We start from the raw sequence: 18534 nt of genomic DNA on the forward strand, positions 1-18534 counted from the left end.
AAATCAACTTCTTTTTGCAGGTATATTAGTTTTGTCCCGCTTTCCTCCAAAAATCAACTATTCAGGTTTGTTAAACTATGAATTCACTGGAAAAGATTTTACAGCTAAGTGGGGGAGGGCCTAGATAGTACGATCCTTCCCTTACAAACAAAGATTTTCAATAGAGGTAGATATGGAAGTATGAGGGAGTAGTTATAGGTAAGGTATACATATATGTACAAAGGTAGCACCCCCCACTCCTCTAAGCCCGGTCTGCATAAACACGTAAACAAGCTTTCTCTTCAATAAGGCTAATCACAAGGGTATTTTTCTGGTACCACACAATAACAATTTGATAACAGAAGTGGTGAAAGGTAGACTAAAGGCTAAAAGTCTCACTACACAGGTGCACTAATCTGAGGGTCTGGGTTGGGTTTATCTGATGGCTGAGAATTGGTCAAAATTTTAACCTTCAGTGGACAAGTGATGACTGGAATTTAACTGATAGCTCAGAAATCACCAAAACTTTGGCTGTTTACTGGGATTCCAACATCCCAATCCACTAGACCCTCTAGTCTACCCTGCCAAAATGCAAAAATTCCATTTTGTTACCATGTACGGTTTAGTGAGGAAACAATGAGCGCAACAAACAAGTTTGAACTTTATTGATTATCAATAAAGTTGAACTGTCAATGTAACTAATCATTACTATATAATCTTTCCTTATGACAAAAAACTACCAATTTCCTCAGACTTGAGTTACTATCACCATCAGTGATTGAAAATGTACTATTCACATTCAATATGTACTATAAACTGCAAAATTAATACTGACTGGTAGAAATTACATAATGCAATAACTTAAATAAATTTTAAATAAGTTTAATAGCATAGAAAATTTCCCTTATGTTTAATTTATTTTACATATTTTGTGATAAAATCTTCAAATACACAGCAACACTTGAACAAAAATAAAAACAACAACTACAAATAATTTTTTTCCTTTAGTTCAGGGACATCAGTCCATTCTTTGATTGCTTATTTGTGTATTTTAAAAGAGAACATGAACTCAAAGCATATTTGTGTACATAGATTACAATATTTTATATTACTTCCTCAGGAAATTACAATGAAAGATCTCTTTAAGAACCGAGTATATATATTTACTGGGCTTTACAGCTATAAAATTAATAATATTAAAGAATATTGAGTCATCTTATCAAGTTACTGACATATGCCAATTTTCCTAACTAACCTGGAATATGCCGTGTGCACTTAAATCCAAAGGTATTAAAGAGTTTCGTTAAACACTATTACACATTAATAAGTTTCATGGACATCTTCTTTGATAACATTTGACAGCCTACGTGAAAATTACGTCTGTTACATTGCATTTGTTCACAAAGTTTGTGAGCTAACTCATATCTCAACTACATAGTGCTCATCCATTCAAAATTCTGACTTGTAATTCAAATTATATTCTTACATAACCTAATAAACATAATTACTAATAGTTGATTTGAACCAACAATGTAATGCTCATTATAATAATATTTCATATTTCATATTTTGATACTATCATTCTCTTTGACTATCATACCACAATTTCACTAGGAAAGAACTCCTATTGTTGGTACAATGGTTTAGCCCCCCTGCTCTATTGAACAATAAATAATTATAATTCAAACTACCAGTATATATGCTTCTCAGTTTTCAAAGAAATCAAATCATCTTCTTTGGATCTACATGACTGGATAAAAAAGGTTTGGTGTTGATTCTTTGATTCAAATTTCAAAACTGATACTGAATATATATAAAAAAAACCCTGATCATTCAACCATGGCCTCTAAATCAAGGGAAGCATTAAATTTTCCATTACATGCAGACTGTTCTATATTTTGATCACCTCTAAATATTATCATTTTATATTGCAAACAAAGAGATTTCCAAGCAAGAGATATTGAATTATTGTGTTACATGATAATTATATTTCATGGAGGTTTCCTTCCATAATTTGCATTTTTCATTTGAACATGTGAAACAAGATCACAGAATCTAACCCACCATTAAGTTAAAATATTAACCACCATTTTTTAAGGACAATGCTTCAGTCATTCTTACTGTGACAGATTTGCTAGCTTACCCTGTACATTGTAAACTATATTTCGACCATAGAGTACTTGGCATCTCTGCCTTAAGCTTACATAATATACAAACTTAAATAAACCACAAAGATATTCTTAAGTAAGATTTAAGACGTCACACAAAGTAAGAAGCGAGTTGGGACATCTTGTCCTTTGGCCTTCCTCTACCCTTTCCTCTTCTGCTGCCTCTACCTCGTCTTCCTCCTCTGCCTCGCCCACCTCTGTACATCGGATGCCTTGATGCCGCATGCGACATTTTGACCAGTGGTGCCAGAAGTGGATCACAGAAAAGGCATCCTAGATGTTGAGTTTTATCATCGGGCAATGGTGACTTGGTACGGTTGAAATCAACATTCAGAAGAGTTGTCCCACAATCACACTCTTGATCAGTGGCACTCACTCGGAATGCATCCTCAAAAACATGCACTACAAGATTGCACTTGTTACATGCAAGTCTCCATTTAGGCGCTGATGTTGGATCAAGTACAAGGCTTCCATCATCGCACTCAGTGCAATCTGCAATGCCAAGACTTACCTCAGAATGGGAACAGGTTGGGTGAGTGCACTGATTGCAACCCATGCCTTTCCGCATTTCGGGGAAGGGTGGGTGGTTGTAGCAGTAAGGGCAGACTGGGGTACTCTTTCCCTTTCCACCAGTGGACCACAACACTAACTCAAACTCATCCAAGGGACACTTTAGTTCTTTGTAGAGTTTGATGCTACCATTCTGTGGAAGGCTGTAAGTCTCGTCGCACTGAGCACAGTGCAACCGAGTTGGCTTAGCATTGATGTACTTCATATACCGGTTACATTTCCCGCACCTTGACAAAGGTTTTCCAGTGTCTTTTAGCGGAGTAAATGACACCTCAAACAGTTCATCCATGCTTGTGACAGTCTGTACAAAATAAATAAACTTCCTGGTGAAGATACCAAGGGCATGTTGCAAAACAGAGTCAAATTCGGCTTTGCCAAGAGCAATTAGGTTGAGTTGCTGTTCAACAGCAGATCGCATAGTTGGAAGGACAAGCTGTGGATCGATCTTCTGGTAACCATGCACTAGCACAATTCCAAGTGGTGTTGGCTGAAGCTTTCGACCACTCATCACTTGCACATAGTTCCTCTCACAGATATTATTGATGTGAACTGAAATGCTAGCATCTGTGCCAATCCCATGCTTTTCCATCAAGGAAATCAGCTCACTCTCTGTGAGATAATCAGGTGGCGATGTTTGTCGCTCCTCAAGTTTCACTTCAGCAATTTCATACGCATCATTCTGTTGGCAATGTGGCATGCGTTCATCACTGGAAATTGCCTGCCAGTGCATGACAGAAGTGAAACCTGGGCTGGTGACAGTTTTACCAGTGAAAGAAAAAGTCTCTTGATCAACAGTGAATTTCACTGTTGTTTGCAAGTATTTGCAGTCATAGCTGATACTTGCTATGAAAGATCTTGTGATAAACTCATACAGTCTCCATGCATCACCTCCAAGCTCAGCTTCGCTTGCTGGTCTCATGGGTGTTATGGGTGGATGGTCACCAGCGTCATGCCCCTTTCTCGGCTTGTTGATCCCCATTTTCAGAAGTTCTTGGACTGATGAGCTCCAGCTGGGGTTTGTTTGTTGCTGTCGGAGAGTTCCATTGAGATCAAAATTCTCTGGATAATGAGTTGTTTCAGTCCTAGGGTAGCTTATGTACCCTTGTGTGTAGAGCTTCTCAGCTATCTGCATACAGTGCTGTGGACCCATGTTGAGCCCTGAAGATGCCATACGCAACATTTCAATAGTGTTTAGCGCCATGGGCCTTTGCTTGGCTTTCTCTTTTTTGGAAACACCAATCACAGTTGCCGTTCGTGATGATTTGACAGTTCTTTGAAACATGACAGCCACCTCTTTGTCAAACAATCTACCCCTGTCCCACTCAAGGTGCATTGTTTGACCACTAGGGTGGAGTACCTGGGGCTTGAGAACCCAGTACGGTTCAGCTTTAAATGACTGTATCTGGTCATGGCGTTCCACACAAAATCCAAGAGTGGGTGTCTGGCAGGGACCATAAGATATCAACGCACTATCCAGGTCACCATATTTACCCTGGAAGTATTTAGTCTGAAATCTTGTAAATGCACAACCAATCCTCAAGTCCAGTTCTTGCCTGGCATCAACAGATCTTGCCTCATTCTTGTTGGGTTCACTGAGGCGATGCATAGCACCACAAATGTCAGTTTCAGTGATTGCAGAAAACTTGGCACGGAAGACAGTCTTGCCTCCTGATCTCTTGTTCATGACAGGCCTGACGCAATCCAGCACCTCAAAACAGATGTTCTCTCCTTCCTTGTCACAATCAAGCCAGAGAACAATGAAGTCAACCCCCTTGCCCTCATGCTGCAAAAATTTTGGCATCTGCAGCTTCTCATTGGCTTCTTTCTTCAAAGTCGTGGCCGTGAAGAGCTCTTGAGGATTAACAGCATCCCAGTTGTTGAACTTGTGATGGAAATCCAAGGTCATTACATGGCCGCACACAGAGGTCATTTTAAATCTCGCCGGCTCTTTGTTGAACTGTCCCGTGTACTCGTGCACAGAACAAGCTCCATTTAGTCCCTTCCGGGTGGTCATCTGGCCCTTGGAGAGAAACTTTGCGATGGACTGCGCCAGAGAAGGCTTCTCTGCTACCATTAAAACAGTCTTCATGGTTGCTGGGCGATGTTTCTGGGCTGTAAATGAAGCCTCAAAGTATTCAACAAAGACGAAATTTTTAGCATTCCTCCACGTGGCAATTAGTACTCTTTGAAGCGGTTGCTTGATGAAGTGTCATGCGTTTTACGGAAGTTGAGCCTCGACTTTGTACTTGTCAGAGGCAGTCTTCAAAGGATTATGCTCAATAACGAGCTCCTGCCCAGGTTCCTCTAATCTGTAATTCAGTGCTTCAGATAGCAATGATAACAAACGCACATTCAGCTGTTGATTTTTAAACTTTACTGGAAAATGACGATAAAATTTCGCGGAAAGACAGCTGTTTCGTGATAATTTGGCTCCAGCAGTGATCTGTCAGTCATTGTCGGTTGTATTTTCTCCCTGAATGAGTGATAAATTTGTGACTACATTCGCTGTCAAGGAAAACAAAACATGGCTGAAGTTGCAAGAGACGCGAGTCAGAGACAAAGACGAAGAAAAAAGCGAATGTCGAGAGACCTAGACGATCACACAAACGAGAGCTTAGAATCACCAAGTTCTTTACCAGAAAGAGTTCCGTTACAAGAAGTCGTAGACGGAGAGAAAGGTGGCGTTCCTCACAGTGCGTCGAACAACTCCGGTGATCAAGAAGGGAGTTCTGGGATTCAGCAATCTACTGGGGAAAGACGAAACCGCGCCAGAAGACCTAGAAGGAGATCTAGAATGGAAAATGGTGAGAAGATTGAATTTCCCAGTGCTTATAGTGTGAAGAATTGAATTAAGTTTGATAAAGTGCTTTTAAAGTGGCTTATATAACCAGACATAACTAATCGATGACATCAATGACATTAATGAAATCAATGAGTAATCAATAGGTGATCGATAGGTAATCAGGTGATTGGTCATTGATTATTGGCGATGATCAATGAGTAATCGATGGGCCACAAAATTTTTGGTCATCGATTAGTCATCGATTGCATTGATTAGTCATTGATTGCACTGATTAGTCATTGATTTCATCCATTACTCATCGATATCATCTTGTGGCTGCAAATGTATCTGGCGAAGAAAAACAAAATTAAAACAACTTAAATGTAAACAGATGTTTCCAGGTTTATTCTTTTCAGCTTAAGTAGCAGTGTTTCAGCCAGAAAATTTTTCTTGAGGGCCAAAGTGGCCTCTGAAGACCTTTTTTAGGGGCCAATTTTTTAGGAAAGGGGCCAATAAATTGAAAGCTACAGAAGGAAAAATGCGTCAGGGTACCAAGGAAAATAAAGCAGTATATTAGGATCTAGGATAAGATTTAATAGTAAGTGCTTTTTGAAGTGTTTCTACTCAATAAATTTCTTTTGAATCAGATACTAGTATGATCCGTGTATTACAAGAGAACAGTCCTTAGGCATACATGACATAGTCAATGATCAAGGGTTTGCAATGCATTATAGGGCGATTTCAAACTTGGAAGTTTTCCGATGTGAGATAATCAATGCAGCAGAGCAAAAGGATGGATTGACTTCTTATCTTATGTTGAATGTTTTAGAAGCAAAAATCTTTCAATATGATTGTCTAGAAGGACATAATGTGAGACAAAATAACCGGACTGATCGTCAACACAGAGAAATGTAGTCGCCATTATGGTGACTAAACCAGAATTTTTGCCTAATTTTGGTGGCCAAGGATAAAATGTTAGTTACATTGGTGACTGTATCGGTGGCCAAATTGGCCCTTTCTTTGTTTTTCTGGGGGCCATCTCTGATTGGAACGTGGGATTCCCGCAATGGCCCACTGTGGCTGAAACACTGAGTAGTACATGGAAATTAAGCTTCAGAAGGTTCTCCAGTATATCTTTGCCATTTGAAACAGGGACCTGCCGAAAATATGACAATAGCGGTTCTAAAACAACTCTTGAAAGATAAGGAATCGCGTTTAGCTCAAATGCCAAAAAATCGGAACTTGTACAAATATTCAATACTGAAGCTGGTTATGTAACTGCTTATGATGGATGTTTCCCTAAGCTGAAGCAGTTTTACTTTGCTGACAAACACCCACAAAAAAAAAATCGATAACCACATAGTCAATTCTTGTCAGCGTACTTGTTAGTTTCATTTTCAGACTGGTTGGTTACTGTTCAGTTGTTTTGTTATTAAAGAAAGAGTTGGGTAAAGTGAAATATTGCACAATTGAGAATCATCTGTATTTGTGATTAGCACTTTGCGTCTCGACATCGTCAACAGGAACTTCAGATACAAGGAAAAATGCGTCTAACACAGATAAAAGAATCACAAACGAAAAAAATGGTACAAGAAAACAAGAAAAGTGTCTTTCGTGTGCAGTATAATAGTTGATGAGTAATCGATGGGTCATCGATGAGTAATCAATTACATTGATGAGTAATCGATAGGCCACCAAATGTTTGGGCTTCGATTACTCATTGATCATCGCCAATAATCAATGACTAATCAACTGATTACTCATCGATTACTTGGTGATTACCAACTGATGTCATTGATCATCGATTAGTTATGTCTGGATATAATCATAATGCATGTTGTGGTTCAATTTTACCCTTGGTACAATTTGGCCGGTACTTTCCTTTGTTTTTATGTAGGGTAATATTTTAAATCTACAACTAGTAGTAATCGTAGATTAAAGAGTGTGTTCGAGTTTTCGTAGGTTTGGTATGTTAAAAAAAACAAAAATTCTAGGTACAGCATTTTGTGCCTGAGCTGTTAGATAGGTGTGAAATTGGTCTTCCTTCATCAGGGGTGAAAATAAATGAAATGATCGCAAAGGACGTGCATACGAGGACGGTTTGTTCTCGTTTATACACGTGTTATGTAATATTAGTTATGACTGGGTCAGTAAAATACATGGACTGCAGTCAGTAGGCCGCATTTAGTCTGCAGTTCTCATTTTATACCTGAGTCCACATTTTATGCCCAGTCCGTAATGTTTAGTCTGCATTTTATACCTCTGTTCATGTTTTGTACCCAGTCCGTAGTCCGTAGTCCATAGTCTGTAGTCTGCAGTCCCCAGTGCATGTTTTATACTGACCATGTAAATCAACACCAATCATGCTTGTTCTGTTGGTTAGTGAGATGACCTGCTTTTATTACCAAAACTAGGACAATTATTTTGTTTACGAACACAACTTTGAATCGCCTTGGTTTTGGGGTAACAGCTACCTGGCATTTTCACTTCCGAAACAATGGAACAGAGGACATGTTCAGGGCTGTCATTAAGTTTTGAAGCAGCGGTTGCATGTAAGTTATCACCGTAGCAGTGAAACACGTGGCCAACGGCCACATGTTCCGAAGGCCCAAAAGGGCTTGAGCATCTAGGGGGTCTGGGGCATGCCCCCCAGAAATTTTTTTGAACATGAAACCCCTGGAAATGCATTTTCCTGCTTTCTAGGGCATGAAAATGGCAATTTTCCTAATCAAAAATGCTGATAAAACAGAGTGATATGTTATAGTACATCATCAGCAAATAGTGAAATAACATCTTTGTTGCACCAACCTATGCAAGTGGTCCTTATTTTAGTACTGTTTGTTTTTCACAGTGCATAATTTCAAATTCATGCACCTTAATTTACAGAGATCAAATGAATAAAGTTATAAAATATCTCCAACAGACTTGACTGTTCTTTGTTTGAAAAAAAAAAAAAATGGCAGTCCATAGTCAGCAATATGGTTTGATGTTTGCTAACAGTTGTAATAATTCGTTATTATGGTCAAATGAATAAAAGGGGAGTGAAACCGGAAATAAAAATTATAATAACATCTCTACCTTACCAAGCTATCTTACCGTTAGAGGAGCTCAAATAAGCTGGATCAGACATTGAACATCTCTGTCCATTACAGTGGTAATAAGAATGAAATGCTTTACCATTTCTAGACTCGGGAAATTTTTCTTCCACTCTTTGTAGCATAATACTCGGTTCTACAGGCTGCCCATGTGCGGCTGAAGTACTTGCAGTACTTGAAGCTGTGATTGCTGGTATTTGTCGACCGCCTCGACCGGCTGTTTTGTGAGCTTCCTCATTTCCATCGGTCCGTTGGGATTTTGAAAAAAATCTGCCGATCCCAGGCTGTTTTGACGTGGGTTCTTTTCTCTTATTCATATTAAAACATATCTTTCTCTACACACGTGCGGGACCAAACATGATCAATCAGCCTGGACAGCACTCAACATCGGTCGGCGGAATTTCTCAAGAGGTAGGAGCAACGCATTGCGTAATAAGTTCTGCTGCTTAAAATGGCGTCTAAATGTAATTCACGGTGATAAAGCAAACTGAAAGTTCATCTCCAGAGTAAAATATAAATAGTAGAACCAAGGAGGCAAGACACCAAGAAACAGTTATGTTTATTTCAATAGGTAAATGTTTAAAAATAAATTAGGTAAGTGTAGCATGTTCGTACCATCAATCGACATCTTCACCCGTAACATCAAGTGAACTCAGCCATAACAGGTGTTGTAGGTTACGGCCCTTAATGACAGCCCTGATGGTGGTGTACCAGAGCACTCCTGTGGGAGTTGAACTCTTTTCCTATGTAAACACTTTCCTCGCATGTTGGGTTTACGTTACACATTTTGTGCACAGAAACCTAGGTGAGAGAAGTGAAACTACACATTTCCTCCTTTGATTTATTCAGCATAAAGCAGCATTGGTTTTGGTCGAAGAGAAGAGGGTACACAACACACAGCCAAGCTACAGCTTTCTGTTCATACGAAAAGTCGTACACATTTTGTCAAGACATGCTTGCAAGGTTTTTAAATGCCATTAACACTGACTTTGAGCTTTAAATAAATACTTATCTGCTACAGTCTTCAATAAGCTGCCTTGAAAAGTCTTACACCATTCGTGAAGACATGTCTGCAATGTTTTCAAATGCCTTTAACACTGATTTCGAACTTAAAAATAACCAACTTCAGTATCCGCTACAGTCTACAATAAGCCGCCTCGACACTCGAAAGTCCACAATATTGTGCAACACTCGAAAGAAAGCACATGAATGAACAAAGAGATGACATCATTCGCCCCTGAAGAATTTTTTTTGGGGGGGCCAAATTGGTGTCCCCCGATAGGTAGATAGATAGATAGATACACAGATCTCGAATTTTTATGCATTACATGATTAGAACTGCATTCTGTCGAATGCAATTATACTATATGAAACAAAGAAAAATACCAAATTGTACCAAGGGTAATTTTGAACTAGAACACATATATAAATGGGCTAAGGTGTTAGGCTGGTGTGACTTATGTGCAATAAAATTATTGGATGAGGTTGAGCATGGTTACAAGAATTATCAATCATTGCTGAGGTTTGTATTATCTACAGAAGTTAAAGGTTGAAGTGGATAAGACAAACCATGGCCTCAATATCTTTGCTGTGATGCTAAAACTGAATCCTATATAATTGTTTTAGTATATTAAAAGAGTAATTCCTTATTTTCGGGTCAGCTCTGGGTGTCTTGTAGCTTTTTCTGTCATGGAATGTGAAGTCTTGCAATGTCTTTCTTGTTGTTGTAATGAAATGGATGACATGTTGTGAGAGTTATGATGCTATAATTACACTCTATTATCTGTAGCATATTTATTGACATCGGCTCTGCCTGCATAAATCCTATTTGTTTGTCTATATGACATCGCAATTTAATACCAGCATGAATTGGCTTTATGTTCTCAGCCAATCAGAATAGACCTAAATGTGTTACACAAGTGCTGGAGTAGAATACGTTGGTCTTTTGTTTTGAAAACTGAGAGGGCAAGTGGGTGTGGGTGGTGCAAACTCACATGATTGATATGTCACAATTACAGTAATAAGATTATTAACAGTACCCAAATGAGTTTTTAGCCAGACTATTGTTTCTCCATATAGGAATACAGGGAACTTGATCATAACTTTTGTTTACAAGGGGATAATAATTTTGGAAAGTTCAATTTACGGGAGATACTCTATCATGGGAATACAGACGCAACCCCATCACAGTTTTTAATGTTGTAAATAACTCATAATGTAAGATCTCCCTGTCTTTTGGGAAAATAACAAAGTTTGGTAATAATCTAGCAATATCTCTAGTCACCCCTAGGATTTTATCACTACTCAATACTCAATGTAGTAACAGTGCTGGTTTTAGTCCATCTGACAGCATTGTGTATTATATCATTAGTTGGAGCAGTTTTCAAATGAGTGTCATGAAACCAAAACCAAACCATTTACTTACGAATTAGACAACTCAGCCAATCTAAAACTGTACTTAAACCAGAACCAAAGTTATTACCTGATTACCTTTGATAATCATGTCTGAGTATTGGGGACCTTATATCACTTATTCCCTCTTAGGGGATGTGTATGATGGAATGGAGACATCAAAAACACTTGATATGCCAGAAAAGAAAAGATATAAACGGCCTTCGTCTGGTGGGGTAAGGCATACGAGAAGATCTGCTAGTGCTGAAATGATTGATAGAGAGGATGATGAAATGATGGGAGACAATGAAAACTTGAGTCCAGCAAGAAGGAGACCAAGACGAAAGAAAACCCATGGTCAGTTAAGTTTCCTTGATTTGGTTTTAACACTGATGGTTTCTTTCGATACTCCCCCGTGGTTGGGATGCAGTATTGTCCCCTTATTGCTAGCATTTTGTTTCCCAGTACCCATTTGAAGGAGTGTGGAGAATAAGGACCTTAGAAGTGACTGTTGATGTAAAGTCAAACCCTCCTTGTGTCTCACAGGAGAACTAAGGCAATCTGAAATGAGATTCTAGCAATTTATCAGAAGTCTCTTAAGGTTACTTCAAACCTTCGCGGGAGTCCTCCAGAAAAAAATTTGTACGCGCGCTGTTTTCAAGGAAACCCCCACAAACTATATATCAACAGAAAGGTTATAAAATGTACAATTCGGTAAAATTATGTTTTGTTTTGGATTTGGCCTTCCAAAGGTGGCAGAGGCCGTCAACTCCAAAATGACCGACTGACGTTCCAGTGAATTAATCGGGTATCAAATGCGATTGTTCATGCAACAAACTGTGCAGTGTTGATAACAAAGCCTCAATCTCCAAAAACTTGTCAGCATTTTCTTTTATTTCTATTGGTTATCTTTTTATAGATCTGTCAAGTTTGACTATCGAAAAATTCGTGTAACCTGTTACGTTAAAGGCCGCCACGAGGAAAGTATTTAAAATAAAGGAATTCACCGACACGATTTTGTTCTATATCTATCAGTGAATGTTCTGACCAAATTTCATGGAAAACTGTCAGATCTGCATACCCTATTAATTCATTTAAAGAGAAGGGATTCTCTCGAAAAATGAGTGCAAGTTTTCGCCTTCTAAAAATTTATAAACATATCATGCCTTGACAGAGGAATGTGTCAACTTGAAAGCCACGAGCCAATGAAATAACAGAACCCCTAGCATTCACAGTATGTAAACTTGTGCTTCGCAGACATTAATTTTCTTGACCAAAAACAATCGACCAATATAGCCCCGCGAAGGTTTGAAGTAACCTTAAGGATGTTTTCCAGGCAGCCCTTCATTTATACACCTAGGTGGAGAGAGGCACTGTGTCAGGGGCTACTGCATGCATAATCAACTAAATAAATTATTGTTTCCAATTTTCTCATATTTTACGAGGATTTTTGCTTACAAATCATGTTTCCCTTGGCAAGTAACTTTTACCAAACTTATCTCAAATTAATGAAATGTGTCAGACCCATTGCAGTATTTCCAGCCTAATCAAACTGTTTGTGACTTAAACAGAAACGATTATTATATATTGTTTTAGGCTCAAGAGATGTTGTCGATGGAGAAGAATACATTAACGATTATGATGGATATGATGGCCCAGGAGACCCAAAGAGGTTGAGACCAAAAAAACATAAAACAAAGAAATTGCAAAGGTATTTATTACATAGCATTCATTAGGGTTTGTGAAGATGTCATCATCACTTTATTTTAGCCGGGATTTTACTTCTCATGAACTTGTATTTGTTAGTCTTAATTTCTACTGTGGAAATTCATTATCTCAAATTTCCTCAGAAATGTTCTGCTGCATGTCATATTTTCAACAGTCTTCCTATGTGTTTGAAAATGTTGAACATTACACATGGTCTCTCAGGTTTGAAATATTACCTGAAAAATGTTAGAATTGAGTGTAATCAATAATGTTATATAAAATACATTAATGTATACATATATGAAGGTAGGTAAAGTCTGCATATGAGCCAGGTAGCCCATCAGGCAGGAGCTTATCCTGGTTTCTGTAACTTGAAGTGGGTAGGAGTATTTCTACTCCCCCCTGAATGAGATGCTAGTCCATCACAGGGTTACCCCCAGCATTACCTTTGCTGATATCCATTTATACACCTGGGCAGAGAGAGGCACTGTGAGAGTTAAGTGTCTTGCCCAAGAACACAACACAGTGTCCCCGGCCAGGGCTCAAACCCGGACCGCTCTATCCGGAGACGAGTGCACTAATCATGAGGCCACCTCACCTCCCACTTATTCTTATATGTATGTAATATATGAATTTATTTCAGTTGTCAGTTCAATTAATTAAATATCTAGTAACTTAAACATTTCCAGACAACAAAATGGAACTTCAGCAGAAGAAGATAACTATAATGCAGATATTGATGGAGAAGGTAACTAATAGGCCCTTTGTACGATCCGGTCACATGGTACAAAATCACGCATGCTGGTGAGCAAGTTGCGCAGTGGGACTTCCAATACAATGCAACTCGTACCAGTCCACCTGGACCTGCCTTTGTTTTGGAAGTCCCACTGCGCAACTTGCTCACCAGCATGTGTGATTTTGTACCATGTGACCGGATCGTGTAAAGGGTCTATTATGCTTTATATTTTAGAAGCTAGTGGGTGAAAATCTTATCTTGATATAATCTTGTTTTGACTACTGAACTAGAAATATCTGTAGAACTTATAGGTTTATGGGGGTTTGTACTAGAAACAAAGTCTTATCTCTGTACAACACCGTAGTGTAAATGGTACTGTCTCAAATATTGGGTTAACGCTTTCATCTCAAAGAGAAAAAGTTTGATGGGCAGGTTTAGGATCACTTTCATGATCTTTTCAATTCATCATCTTTAAGACTCTCTTTAAAGGAAAATTTGTCTCCCCCCACCCCTTCCCAACAGCACGTACAATACACCTGTGATTTATTTCATGACTATTCTCTTGTCAGCTTCAACAGTGGACTATTACAAAGTGGACAAAGAAGACATTGTTGTAGCTGACACGCCAGAGACGGCACCACCTGCCCTCCCTCCTACAGCACAGACTCTGCCAAGTCAGCCATTAGATGTTGTTTTTATTGAAAGAAGAGGTAAACTAGAAGTTATAACAGTTTCCTTTCTCTCATTACAAATAACAATATTTTTCACACTTGCCAAAACAATTATGTAGTTTACATGTTCATTATATCTCATCCTGGTAATATTAATTATACCTTGACTTGCACCACATGTTAATAAATTATTTAGGGGGAATGTGTCAAAATCAGCAGTTATAATAGAAACCACCATTTCAAATTGGGGAGGTTCGGGGGAGGGGGTTGGATATAAAATCATATGACATGCCTTGGATCTACTGAAAATAAGTATCGTTCTTGCCATACATTGATGAGTCAAATTTGCTTTATTCCAGACGGTCAGGGCTTTACACGTGAAAGGAAAACAAGGTTACTGCAGCTAGAGGAGGAGAGGAAAGAACCTCAGTCGATTCCCAGCAGCAGGCCGATGACAACTGCTGAGTTTGCTGTGGTATGTGAGTTTTTATGGAAAATCTGTTGCACAACCCAAACAGCTTTAATACTAAAAGAAATATATATTTGCTGTTCAGTTAGTCTGAAAAAACAGGGGCCACCAGCTTGTGCAAGTTTCCGAACCCAATTCCATTTATTACTACCCTTGTTGCATTGGTTTTCTTTCTTCTTTCTGTTACTGAAGTGAAAAAGCCATTGTAGCCATTGAAGTGTAATATTTATAATTGTATTTTTCTTTCTTCAACAGTCTGTGCACCGAGCTTTTAGATCATTTTCTCTTTTTTGTCATGGACTCCTTGCAGGTGATGCACTGACTTAGATGCACAGCTGATGCTTAAATGCTTAGCTCATCAAAATTTGTGACATGCAGTATTATAATTTAATAGAACCCTTTTCATAAATGGCTGCAATTATAAATTCTTTTGTTAGTATTAAAATGAGCTTTACTAACCTCGTTTTTAAGTTTATTATTCAACAGTAGTTTTACTCTCAAATCAGGTTTTATAATAGTGAGATTATTTTAAATGCATACAAAATAATTGTCATATGAAAAGGGTCTATAAGTATCAAAAGATAACCAGCAGTGATTACAGACTGTTGAACTTGTTTGCCTCAAAACGGGCTTTTTTTAGGCAGTTTGTCATCCAAAATGGCATTTATCAGACTTGCTCATCGTGTGTAAAGAACATTCTAATATCAGCGATTTGCATCTGGGCTGTGGCTATCTACTATGTGATAAAAATCTTGCTACTTGGACTTTTGGCCAAAATCCAAAGCTGTAAGTAATAAATATTCAAAAATTTAAATACAATAAATTGGATTTAAAGACAAGCGTTCCCTCTTCCTTCATGCATAACCGTTTAGATATTCTTATAAGAATCCTTTCATACTGATGAAATCTAGTGATAAGCTGAGGACCTTGTAAAGACCAAAAACGTTCCAAGATGTGAAAACGTGCTTTCATTGACATAAAAGAATCATAGTAACAATAGTCAGAGACATTAAACCAGTGTTGTTTGTCGTTACACTGCAGGTCTTGCACTCTGTCAAGTCATATTTGTTTACTCGCTAAGCAACAATAGTGAAGGAGATGTAGTGTTCTTAGACAACTACTACAAACTGGCGCAACCTTTGCAGTCTCTTTACTACATGCTGTTTGCCATTTGTACAGTGTCTGTCTTCGACAGGTGTGTGTGATTTTGTTGTCTGAAAGTGTTCATATGTGATAGGCATAAAATTTTATAGTGATTCAAAAGAATGCGATATCGACAACTCTGTTGCATGGCTAGGTTGCTAATCCAGGATTAAAAGTTAACCAAAGTATGACTTTTTCTCTTATAAAAATGTTGTTTACTGCTTATGTAGTTTGAGATCATTCAAACTCAAACAGAGGGACAAAGAATATGAACAGGAAACCTCACTGATAATTTACAAAACTGAAATCAAACCTCTAGCTGATCCTGGGTTAGCCTAATCGGGCTTTGAACAACACTGCCCTGATCTTTAATTAGAAGAAAGACCATCGCAGTTAAATAAATAACATGAGTAGTTGTGAAAACGCCTGAGAAAAAAGTTTCATTCCGCAGTTCAAATATTTGAAAATTCATATATTCTATTTATACTGATCTTTGGTTGCTTGTTCATTGCAGATATGACATGGCAAATCCACGGTCTGGGTTTTTCCATGGCCTGCTCACAAGACCGTCTAGGATTCTCTCAATTAGTGGTACGAAAAGAGAGCTGACAGAAATAGTTAACAATCAATCTCTTCGACTTCTTACGATATTTTAGAGTATCCTTCTATGACAATGTATTGTAATGATTCTTGACTCATAACATAATGACTTTTTTTTTCTGGTTAGGCTTTTTTTCGATGGACATCATTTCAAGAACTTGGGTTTTTAACTCGACCCCCATTAGTTAAAAGTTAGCAGGCTTTAAATCATTTAGTAGGCTTCTAATTATATTAAGTGTCCCCAATTAGTAGAGGGTGTTTTCCCTTCGGCTAGCTAAACTTCGACACATGGCTTACCCTAAATGCTTGATTTCAACATTATTTTTACTTAAAATGATAAATGCTTCTTTCCTTCTACAGCATATCTCTTTGCTCTGGTTTTCTCGATTAGTGTGGCGAATATAGACGACAGAATTAGTCTTTATAAAGTGCATGACAACTTATGGTAAGTTTGTAAGCGTTGATTCCAGAAGACTTAATGTGTAATTTATGGGTTAATGTGCGTGAATCAACAGTTAATTTCAGAGTTTTTGTGTTTGTTGTTTAGTTGTTGAGTTTGTGTGTGTGTTTTCAGGGGAGACGCAGAAACGTCTTCTTTGTTGGAGACTTGGAGGATCATCAATCTTATGCGTGTATTAGGAGCCGTGTTGGGATGGGTCTTGGTGTCTGTTCAGCCAACAAAGGACTACACGGCTCGTAAGTAGACTTTTACTTAAATAGACCTTTTCACGGTTTCTGACAACATCTTATTCGGGAGGGGCAAACACGGGGGGGGGGGGGGGGGCAAACACGGCAAAAATCACAGTAAATGTATGGGGAAAATGGAAGATCTAATGTCTAGTGAACAACTCACGGAGAATTCGTATTTTGAGATATTTATGAATTTAAGACTAAAGATACGAGGTAAAAGAATTTACTGATCGCATTTGATGGAAATAGCCTCGCTAGAAAAGCCACAATTAAGGTTTTCATTTTTCCATACATTTGTCTGAAAACCCGAGTCGCAATTCGCGGGAAAATTTGGAGACATTTTAGGAACAATTGAGAGTGCAATTCCTCGCCTGACAGCAAATCTATGATCTTCAAATTTGACCAAAAAACCTTCTGCTGGGTATCTTTTCCTTGTATCTCATAAAATACTCAGAATGTCAATCACTTTCAACTTATTGGGCATCGAACTTTTAACGTTTCCCATACATTTACTGCAATTTTTGCTGTGTTTGCCCCCAAGCAAGATGGCGTCAGAAACCGTTGAAAGGTCAATTGCAAAAACTCGACCTCTGTAGAAGCTTTGAGAAATATCGTAGCGTTTCTGTGGCGGTTCAAATAATGGCTACGGAGACGGCAGACCTTCCCAGCTATTCTTTTGACTGTAAGTTTATCTTTCAACAGAAAACTTGTATGAGGGAGAGCTGTTACCCGGAGAACAGAGAGTGACACAGCAACGACCCGCTAACAGCGAGCCTCAACTGGTGGTGTAATCAGGCAGACACAGTGATGGAGACTGGGTCGAGCAACATTTCAAGACTGGGCCGAGCTAGACTAGTCCGTCAGCGGGCACCATGTTATTCGTAGAGAAAAACTTTAAGAACAGACGTTTTAAAAGTTCAACTCTTTGAGCATAGAGCTTTACTTCTAGTTTGTACTTTTAAAGAGAGCTACATGCTGTACGTTTTCTTGTTTTAAAAGGCGAACGTTTTCCATTATACGTGGTCTAGGAGATCATTGTAAATGACGATTTTATTTCCGACAAAAGCCGCTTATTATTATCCATGTTCCTGAAAGGTTTTCTACCTAGTCAAAGAGTGGCCAAAGTGTTTCGCTGTACGTAAACATCCAAGTTTTAAGTATTAGTACAAAAACTTATATCACATGAGCAGGTAATAAATTTTGTTTTGTTTTGTGATTAAGGCTGTTTCACTAATGCCGTAGGCTGTAACCATGGCAACCGGAGAGTGCTGATAGGAGTCAGCTAGTTTCGACTTAAATACTGGAGGGGTTCGCTCTGCGATACTCGGGGTTCTTAATTTGGTGAAGAAAACGTTTCTATATCTTGCTGACTCGTTTCATGTTTCTGCGATCATCGGCAATCATTACCAATTAACTTACTCGGCCAAGTCTTCAAAAAACATAGATCACCAATCAAAAGCTTGTCCGCCCTAACGCAGTCATCGGAAGCCTCATCAAGAACCCCTGGCACCATCAAGGACAATAACAGCAGCA

At 38.5% G+C, this 18534-nt stretch overlaps 2 protein-coding genes across 2 annotated transcripts; one reads left to right on the forward strand and one right to left on the reverse strand.

The window, feature by feature from the left end:
• Positions 1-3: 3 nt before the first annotated feature.
• Positions 4-5011, reverse strand: LOC145488652 (DNA topoisomerase 3-beta-1-like). The gene has a single exon (XM_081467565.1). It carries the CDS (start codon positions 4804-4806, stop codon positions 2239-2241), a length of 2568 nt encoding a protein of 855 aa, XP_081323691.1. The 5' UTR covers positions 4807-5011; the 3' UTR covers positions 4-2238.
• Positions 5012-5029: 18 nt separating this feature from the next.
• On the forward strand, positions 5030-18221 carry LOC145488675 (transmembrane protein 237B-like). The gene is made up of 12 exons (XM_081467600.1): positions 5030-5521; positions 11139-11342; positions 12582-12696; positions 13382-13440; positions 13998-14138; positions 14459-14574; positions 14824-14878; positions 15610-15763; positions 16226-16302; positions 16672-16756; positions 16886-17007; positions 17704-18221. Exons 1-12 carry the CDS (start codon positions 5242-5244, stop codon positions 17790-17792), a joined length of 1497 nt encoding a protein of 498 aa, XP_081323726.1. The 5' UTR covers positions 5030-5241; the 3' UTR covers positions 17793-18221.
• The last annotated feature ends 313 nt before the right edge of the window (positions 18222-18534 follow it).

The sequence above is a fragment of the Orbicella franksi genome, chromosome 1, assembly GCF_964199315.1.
Source record: "Orbicella franksi chromosome 1, jaOrbFran1.1, whole genome shotgun sequence".
Classification (NCBI taxonomy): domain Eukaryota; kingdom Metazoa; phylum Cnidaria; class Anthozoa; order Scleractinia; family Merulinidae; genus Orbicella; species Orbicella franksi.